The sequence below is a fragment of the Dipodomys merriami genome, unplaced genomic scaffold (assembly GCF_024711535.1).
Source record: "Dipodomys merriami isolate MVZ:Mamm:240054 unplaced genomic scaffold, mDipMer1.0.p SCAF_3, whole genome shotgun sequence".
NCBI classification, from domain to species: domain Eukaryota; kingdom Metazoa; phylum Chordata; class Mammalia; order Rodentia; family Heteromyidae; genus Dipodomys; species Dipodomys merriami.
The window spans coordinates 96048493-96058256 of NW_027204492.1; the positions used below are offsets into that span (position 1 = coordinate 96048493).

Here is a 9764-nt window from a genome sequence, read left to right on the forward strand (position 1 = left end):
TTCACTGAGTCCTAAATTGCCTTGGCTCAGAGCATTGACACTGACTGAGCTGCTCTTCCCTTGGAGCCCCAATTCCTCACCTTTCCTTCACTTCCTTTGGCGAAAACCTTGATATCTCTCTGAAAAGGCTGCTGTTCAAGATGTTACCGTACTGTGTCATAAGCCAGTCTGTCTTAGTTTATTACTATTTCCAACATTAATCAAAGCTTTTCCCAAGAACAATGCTCCAATGAAGGCTGGAAGAACCAATCAGATAGTGAGTTCAGGTGCATATTTATAAGCTATAATTTCATCAATATACTCACATGGCCAAGCAAATCTAAACCAGTGTACATATTTTTAATGTTTCAAGGAAGGAAAAAGAACAAAGAAAGATAAGTATTAACTGTTGATTTCTCTGTGCCATAATTTATTTTACTGCTAAGTACTTTCCCATTTCTAAGGAAATGCCTGTTCTGATGTCATGTTATCCTGTTTCAGGTCATAGAGGAACCTGGATTTCCTAATTAGTAGAACAATTACAGCTCAAGTTCAGGGACAATGCTTCCTCATCTTTCAAAGCCTGTTCACACAGGATGGGAAGGACCTGGGATCAAGTCCACAGAACTGGGTCCAGTGTTCTAGAAGTTTCATCTTGCTGGTTTTAGCATAGGCCCTTGGTCCCCATGTGAGAAGATAGCTGGAGGGATCATTGTAGGGTGACTTGTATTCTAGGTATTGCTCCAGCACAAAATCTTCCATAACCAGCCTCCTGGGATTCCCATAAATGTAGTGCTCACTCTCAGGATACACCCCCATTACCCTAAGTGCCTGCCATATGACCTCTTCCTTGGTATGATTGCCCTTCATGAAGATGATACATAAAACTATTATCAGGCGGACCATCTTGGGCATACCCTGGACATCACTCATAAGCCCATCATATGTGATCCCTGCTGCAGTGGCAAGCTCATAGGAGTGGAAGGTGGAGTCCACTTCTTTCATATTAATACCAAAGGGCAGCCTCATATTGACACTAATTCTGTCTAGGATCACAGGAAAATAATGCTGGTGACCTTTGATGATGTAATTGAGCATTTCTGCTTTAGTGACCAACTCCTTCTTCCAATACTTGAGGAGCAGGAAGGGGGTTAATGCTGTTGCAATTTCCTGCCAGGTATTCAGGTCCATGTGATGGAATCAAAGATAGTGACATATGACTATCCATGACCGGGGGTGACGCAACAGGTGACCAAATTCCTTATGTTCCATGTGGATGGAGGTCTGACTAGGTCCTTACTTTGTTAAAATGAAAGGGTGGAAATTTTTTTCCTTAATGAATAAAGACCATATTCATTAAGCCAAAGCCAAAGTCTTATTTCTATGCAACACTAGAAAAAGTGAGGGAGGCCAATTCTCCTGTGGTTCCTAGGTTTTCTCATATAGGAAGGAAGGGAAGGTTGAGGTTGGTGTTCCATGCATTTGGGTTCTATCTTTTCTCTCCTTGTCTCCTGGAAGATCCTGGATAATTCCCTCTGTTGAGCACTTCTGATGATCCTCTCACTGCAAGTCCTCACCTCCTTGATACCTGGAAGACAAAAGTGAGGATGTAGCTTATGTGGACACCTCTGTAATGACTCGATAAAGCTGACAGAAGATGGATTCAGGGGGCCTACTTTGTGTGGAGTGTCCTCCAGATATTCATATTTTTTCCTCATAAGGTCCGTTCTCTTACCATCTTTTGACCTACTGATCCAACATGTAGGCTAAGACCAGCATTTCTTGACCACCATCCCCAACCCTGAGCCAGAGGTGGCATCTCTTCTCTACAGTGTTACCTGGAATGACCCTGACCTCATGAGATGGGGAAGTTCCCCATGTCTTGCATTGGGCCTTCCTTGGTCTTCGCTAAGGTCTCTACAGAGCAAAGGCTATGTTCCACAGATATTGCAAGACCCCCTCCTCCATGAAACTGGCTCCAGAGGTAGAAGTAAAAGTGGCTTGAATTTGTAAACTATGCACACTGGACCTCCCAGGGCAGATGCTTTCAGCTCTTCACTCAGAGGTCTATCTCAAATGGGTATCCCTCCCATTTGCCTGTCTTTCTTTATAACTAGGGCCTTTTAGGGAGAGGTCTCATTTTTGTTTTGAAATCCGTGCAAGTTTGGGGGCTGGGACTCTGAGAGAGGTTCAGTTAAGAACAGAGGGTGATCAGAGGAATCAAAGTCCTCAGAGGAGAGACCCTATAAATAACTCATCTACATCCTGATAAAAACGCCTTGTGCCTTTAGAACAAGGGCAAGTGATTATGTTCAGCATTTCCCAGCTCCATCTTCTGCCATACTGTCCTTTGGAGCCATAGCATTGGTCTGAGGTCTTTGGAGAGGCTTGGTTTTGGCTCTATTACAGAGGTAAGAACTTAGCAAAAAGAATAAGTCAGTACTCAGATAAAAGAACCAACCTCAAGTACCTTTAGTGCCTACGACTTCAAAGACTACAGTGCACTCTAAGTCAGAAGGAGGGGGTGGGGTGACAGTGAGCTTATGATGTTTCCAGGAATCATACCCCTTGCCCAAAGACATCCAGGCATCTAGTAAGGCAGCTGCTCACCATCATTCTGACTGGGATGACACAGAATTTCAGTGTGGTTTTGATTTGCATTATCTTTGAGGTTAAGGATGTTGAACATTTCTTCAACTATTAGCCATTTGTATTTATCCTTGTAAGAACTACCCAGTTTGCTTGCCTATTTAGTAATTGGATTATTGGTTTCCTTGTTGTTTAATTCTTTGAGTTGTTTGTGTGTATTCTAGGTATTAATTTTGTATATTAATTCTGGATGTTATTGTTCCTTTTGTTGTAGTTTTATTTGCTAATTGTTTTTTTCCATCCCCTGGCCATCTGGAATCCTACTCAGGAAAAAAAATTACATGTGCCTATCTTCCAGAGTTTTATATCTGATCCAATTGGATTTAATTTTTGTAGAGATTGAGAGCTAGAGGTCCAAGTTTCCTCTCCTTCAGGTGGACAGTGAGTTTTCACAGCAACGTTTATTGAAGAGGCTATCATTTCTCACCTGTAGGAGAAACCAAATGAACCAAGATCTTTAACAAAAATTAGTTGACTATATCTGTGTGGTTTTATTCCTGGGTCTCCTATATTGTCTCTTTGGTCTTCAGAACTGTATTTTTGCTAGTGCCAATCTATTTTTTTTGCTATGGCTCTGACGTATAACTTGAAGTCTGGTATTGTGATATTTCCAGCAGTGTTCTTTTTACCTAAAATTACTTTTGCTAGAACATATGGGCACTCGAGTCTTCTATAGACGCTCATAGTTTCACCTCCACCACTCTCAGTTCTCTTCATTTCAGACATGAGAAAAAAGGCTCTTACTTCCAGGCTTCCCTGGAGCTCAAGGGGCCACTTTCTTGACCAAGAGGCTTGCTTTTGTAGACCTGACAATAGACTGATCCTTCAATCAAAGGAAGGTTGCTACTCTCTCCAGACTATGCTCTTGCCTTGGCCTCTCCCTTTTAAAGACCTTAAAGCAAGGCCATGGTTCCCATGGTTTTTTTTTGTCAGAAGGAGGGGGTTGACAGGGGTTGGGTATTCACCTGGCCAGAAACCCCGTGGTGCAGGGCTGAACACAGGATTGCAGATGTTTTATTTGACATGTCCACTGGGTGTGTAGTTTTTTCCATTACCCTTTTCCTTCAAACTGGACCCCTCACAGTGCCTGGACTCATAGTATCCAAACCAATATTGTGACTCATAGTTCCCCTTGAGTTTGAAAGAGGGTTGTGAAAGTAGCTAGGGCAATAGCCTTACTAGAGATGCCCCAAGAGAACAGAGTTAATCATAGAAGTAAAGTTGGACTTTTTTTCTAGCCACTCTGTATTTTGGGGTTATAGTCTTTCTCTATCCACCTTCAGGGTATCACCACATACAGAGCTGCGGCATGCTCACTCTCAATCCTGATCCCCAGGGTTCTCTGAGTCAATTATACTGTGCTGAGTACCTGATGAGGAAAATAGAACTGATAAGATGATTGCAGTTTGATTATTGTAAACCTCTACATCAAAAAGGAGCTGGAGATCCCACACTTAGCTTGCCCTTATATTGCCTGAGTTTCTCTTCTCCAAGAACCTCAGACCAAGTATAGACTCTAAGGGTCCATTGTTTTGGGGGTACTGATTGATTGGAAACACCAGAAGGATGATAGCAAATGGTGTTGTGGAAGCAGCTCCTTCTCTCTCTCCAGGCTGTTTTCCCACTAAGACTAATATTTTCTTCTTTTCTTTTCCTTTCTTTTCTTTTCTTTTTGTTTGGCAGTTGTGGGGCTTGAACTCATGGCACTGTCCCTGAGCTCTGTTGCTCAAGGCTAGCACTCTACTGCTTTGAGCCACAGCGCCACTTGCAGATTTTTAGTGGTTAATTGAAGATGAGTCTTACCAGGACTTTTCTGCTTGCACTGGCTTTGAACTGCAATCTTCAGATCTCAGCCTCCTGAATAGTTAAGATTACAGACTTGAGCCACCAGCACTCAACTTTCTTATGTATTGTTTATTTTTATTAGCATCAATTAATTATATGAAAGGATTTCATTTTGACATGTTATTACATACAAAGTATCTTGATTAAAACCATCCCTTCTGTCATTCTCTGTTATTCTCCAGTGGCCCACTTTCCACGTTTCATTTCAATAAGTTCCATTGCTTCATTTACACAAAGGTACATAAAGTATTTTGACCATAGTCAACCTCCTTGACCAGCAATAGGGTACAGCTGGATACTTGTGAAGCTTTTTCATGGTGGAACAGGCTTCCCTGAGAGAACAGGGACTCTTCCCCAACAAGACCTCAGATAGAAGGTGTGATTCCCAGGTTCCCCTGTGGCAGAAGAAAGTGATGGAGAGGGGTAGGTATTAATGTTCCCCTGAGGAGCTCAGGTACACAGCTGACCATGACCGTGGAGCTTTAATATTTTGGCATGGTTTCTGGAGCTGAGTTATTCTGGGACACTATCTGGGGAACATGGCTTACTTCACTTACCCTCTGTGTCAAGAAGTCCAGACCCATCCCATCTCAAAGATACCATCTCAGTTGATAAAGATCATGGAAAAGCTAGCAGGTGAGGTACCCTTTGCCATTCAGCAGGCATTTTCTGCTTTCTATTTTTAATACTTTCTATCCTGTTGGTAGGTTGGGGATTTTCTCCTTCCACTTGATACAAGGGTAAAATCACATTACCTGTGAGTCTCTGTTTTGGTTCCCAAGGTCATCTTCACCTGAGTACCTGTAGAAGGAGCATCATTCACACTGAAACCCAGTATTTCCCTGTGGAATGAGTGCCAGGTAGAAGGCAATGGAAAGAAAGTGAATTCAGTTTTCTCTTGAAGTTTTAACTGATATGATCACCAAAGAAACATTTCTGGCACCTCAGAGGATCCCATGGTCTTTAGGTTTTCAGTTTCAGGAAATGGTTGCTGGTTATTATCTACTTAAAAGGGGGCTCCTGTTTCTCCTCACCTAAAGAATCACATTCATCTGTTTATGTGTCTAATTCTCAGATTCATATGTGAAGCACATTAAAGTTGTACAACAAGTGTCTGAAGACCCTCAAAAGTCCTCCTTTTGATTTCAGCATTGTAGCTCAAGTAGCAGCTGGTTGTCAGACAAATCCAGGTCTAGTCACAGCCCCTTGAGGATACAAACAATACGTTGGGTCTTAGATAGCTATGGCTATGTAGCTAAATGTTCAGGCAGGCCTGAACTTGAAATTTGATAAGACACATGGGCATTAGATGGAAATGAAGTTGAATTGTGAGAGAGCTGTGGGCTTCTGCAGTTAGTAGTAAGGCTCCGTGTCACAGAGAGGGCAGGTGATTCAATTTTAGCTTCCAGAGGAAGTAGAAGGGGTGAGTGGGCCATCGTGTGAGTTTGTAGAGTTGGAGGGGTGAGCAAAAATGGGGAGGACCCATGTGGTAATACAGAAAAGTGCTAGGACTGAGTAGAAAGGCCTGAACCTAGGCAGAGTCAGCTGCAGACAATCACCAAACTATAATCGGTAGGGGCCCTCTTCTTCAGGTTTACTTTTAGTAAGTTGGCCTCTTCCTAGATCCTTTATAACACCACAAATCTGTTAAATAGTGCTGAGAAGAAAAATGGAGAAGGAGTCAGAAGTGGCAGGGAGAAATGGGAACATCATTAGCTCCTGACGAAGTCTCCTTCAAGCCCTATCTCTTACTAGACACTGATCTAGGGAGGTTCCCGCACTGCAAGCCTTGAGATCTCCATCTGTGAAGCAAGTCTGACAGGCCAGTCTAATACTGCTGCTGGAACATTCATTCTCCATGTGATGTTCTGGCACAGTGACTTGTGAGTACTGGAGCTGTAGTGACTGTCAGAGGCTATTATTTCTAAAAGTGTTTGATATCAGCCCTTCCTATGCTGACTTTTGGTGTGTATTGTCATTGTTTCCAGGACATATCAGACACACAGTAAAACATAGAATAGCTAATCATCCAAAATGATATATTGTGAATAAAATTTGGGAAAGGTCCCCTCTTCAACAGCACTTTGAAAATCCTAGTTGTGAAGAACTCTTCCTTGCTAGAAAGCTCCTAGCATTAGAGTCAATGCTACCTTCCTGTCTTCTCTTTTAGCTTTCCCATCTACACCAAAATTCCATTATGTTTTCTAACTTTAAAAAATGATTAATTTCCACATATGCACATATTATACTTTGATTATATTTAAACATGCAATGCCCATTCTTTCCTCCTTGGCTCCTGAATTGTTTTCCCCTCTCCTAAATACTCCTGATTTTGCATGTCAGTATTTTTTTTTAATTTTCAGAGAGGTAGTCACTGACTATATGAAAAAACCTATATATATTATTCTTTCTTGTGTTTGCCTTATTTCACTTAATATGATAACCTCTAAACATTTTGTTTTGTTTTGGCTAATGACAATACTGCTATCATTCATTTGATCACTACCTCTAGCATTTGCTTACAATTAGGTCTCCTGGCCAGGAGATGCTCATTTGGATAAGCAAATCCAGGTACACACACACACACACACACACACACACACACACACACACACACACAAACACACACACACACACAAACACACACACACACACACACACCACAAAGATATAATATTGGGGGACTTCCTTCTGTTCCTTCTGGGTAGAGACTGTCTGTGTAACCCCAGGGTCTATCACCACTACGGCCACTCACAAAATTGGGATCTCTCCATTTTGCAGCCATACAGATGTCAGAAGAAGACTGACTCCAAAGCCTTAAGATAACAACATCTTCTCCATGTTTTCTTTCATGTCAAACCAGATGTCATACATCTTGGAGGAAGTAGTCTCATCTTTCACTGAGGTTTTCATTAATATATAGTCTATCACTCTCTACAAAGCATTCCGTATGTAATTTGATTTTCACAGTTTTGTTAGCAACAACACATTTTGTGGGACTCTAATTTTGTGTGTTGGGTTCAGTTCCAGGAATGCTTCAGAAAGAAAGTGGAATTCGCATTAACTCTGGTGGGAGGAATCATGAACTCTGCATGAGTGCCTTTTCTTGTGAGAAATTCTATCTTTCTGCACCCATGGAGCATAGCTACAGCAGCTTCTACCTGAGAACCTCTGAAATAATAAGGCAAAAGATATGGTTGGGGTTTGCCAAGCTTGGGACATTTAAATGCTAGCACATGTTTTGAAGAAGCCATTCAATGGCTGACAAAGAGAGTAATTACAAGATGATCCTTTGAATGGCTTCTACAGGTACAGTGATATTCAGAGAAATGTGGATGGGGTTAAGGGAGCCCATAGAGGGATGTCAAAGTATCCAGCAACATAACCCTTCAGCGTGCCTGGAAAGGAGACATAACTGAGCAGCTGGTAGAGAGCAGGAGACTTGTAGGAGGCATCTCTAGCAGAGGCTTTAACGGTGGAAGGGCATGGCTACTACCAAACCAGTTCAAGCCAGGAAGAAGTGAGAGGAATAAATATCACACGATATCTCTTTCCTCATGTCCTACAAGCTTCTGCAGACACCCCATATTTGCTAAGCACAACCTGACCTTTCCAGGCTGACAGATAAGCAGAGCAGGGTTGTCAGGGAATGAGGGGCAGGTGGCCTATAAGCCCCAGATCTGGAATCATGACTTGGTTGTTTGTTTTGCAAAGTGATAGGTTCTAGCTGTTGTTTTGTTTAATTATTTACTCATCAAAAAATTTTACAAATATATTTTAGCTGGGTGCCCAATGGCTCATACTTGTAATCCTAGCTACTCAGAAGGCTGAGATCTAAGGATCATGGTTCAAAACCAGCTGGGGCAAGAAAGTCCATTAGACTCATATCCAATTGAGCACCAAAGAAGCTGCAAATGGAACTGTGGCTCAAGTGATACTAGCTTTGACCAAAAAAAGCTCAGTGACAGCACCCAGGCCCTGAGTTCAAGCTCCCGGAGTGCACCAAAAACACTGTATTTTATTATCTCTAAGTAGTTGTACAATGTAGTTACCACTAAACAAAACAGTTTATGAATACAATATGTCTTGATCAGTATCACCCCTTTCATCATTCTGCTCCATTCCTCCCAAGCCTCAATTTTCTTAATTCTATAGCATATGCTTTAAATTTTATGATTGCATTCCTCCTTCTTCTCTTCATTTTTCTTTTTTTGTTTTTATATGTTTTTTATTGTAAAAATATTGTACAGAGGGGTTACAGTTACATGTATAAGGTAATGAGTACATTTCCTATGGAGCATAGTTACCTCCTCCTTTGTTTTTCCCCTACTATCCCTTCCCTCCCCACCTCCCCAACTCCTCCCTCCTCACCCTTGAAGTTGTAAAGTTTGTTTTCAACATAGTGTCTTGTACATTTCATTGTTACAATGGGTCAACCTGTATCCTTATTTAAGCATTTTGTTATTTCTCTTTCCCTCCCCAAATTAGAAAATGTATATACAAGATGCAAGGCACCGGAATCAAATAGAGTGAAAACAGGGGTTATACCATGGGGGAAGAACATACAAGAGAAACAAAAAAACCCCACACAGTACATTTTAAATACATTGAAATCAATAGCAAGAAAGAAAAAACGACTTGTGTTCCTATCTTGGGGGTCATTTCACTTAACGTCATCTTAGATGGTCATATGTACATAGCTTTTGACCATTTCTTCTTGTCCTAGACTTATACTAGTTATTGCAATTAAGGGAAACCATGGGACCTATGTTTCTTTGGGCCTGGCTTACTTCACTTCATATAAATTTTCCAACTCTTTCCATTTCCTAACAAATTGGGTAGTGTTGTTCTTTCTGATGGAAGCATAGAATTCCATTGTATATATGTACCATTTCTTGATTCATTCATCTACTGAGGGGCATTTAGGTTAGTTCCATATCTTAGCTATGGTGAATAATTCTGTGATAAACATAGTTGTGCTGGTGGCCTTGTTTGTGATCCTTTGAGTAAATGCCCAAAAGTGGGACTGCTGGGTCATAGGGGAGCTCTATGTGGAGTCTTTTGATGATCCCCCATACTGCTTTACAAAGTGGCTGAACAAGTTTACACTCCCACCAACAATGCAGTAGGGTTCCTTTTTGGCCATATCCCCTCCAGTATCTGTTATTAGATTTCTTGATGATAGCCATTCTAACTGGGGTGAGGTAGAATCTCAATGTTGTTTTGATTTGCATTTCTTTTATGGCTGGAGAAGTTGCATTTCTTCATTCTTATTCTCTCTTCATTTTTTA

General features: G+C 41.4%; 1 protein-coding gene across 1 annotated transcript; it reads right to left on the reverse strand.

Moving 5' to 3' along the window:
• Positions 1-555: 555 nt before the first annotated feature.
• Positions 556-1170, reverse strand: LOC138839913 (melanoma-associated antigen 10-like). The gene has a single exon (XM_070039389.1). The coding sequence runs from the start codon at positions 1168-1170 to the stop codon at positions 556-558; it is 615 nt and encodes a 204-aa protein (XP_069895490.1).
• Positions 1171-9764: the final 8594 nt, after the last annotated feature.

Excerpts from the sequence above, each read along its gene's own strand:
- LOC138839913 (XM_070039389.1), bottom strand. The coding sequence starts at position 1,170 with ATGGACCTGAATACCTGGCAGGAAATTGCAACAGCATTAACCCCCTTC.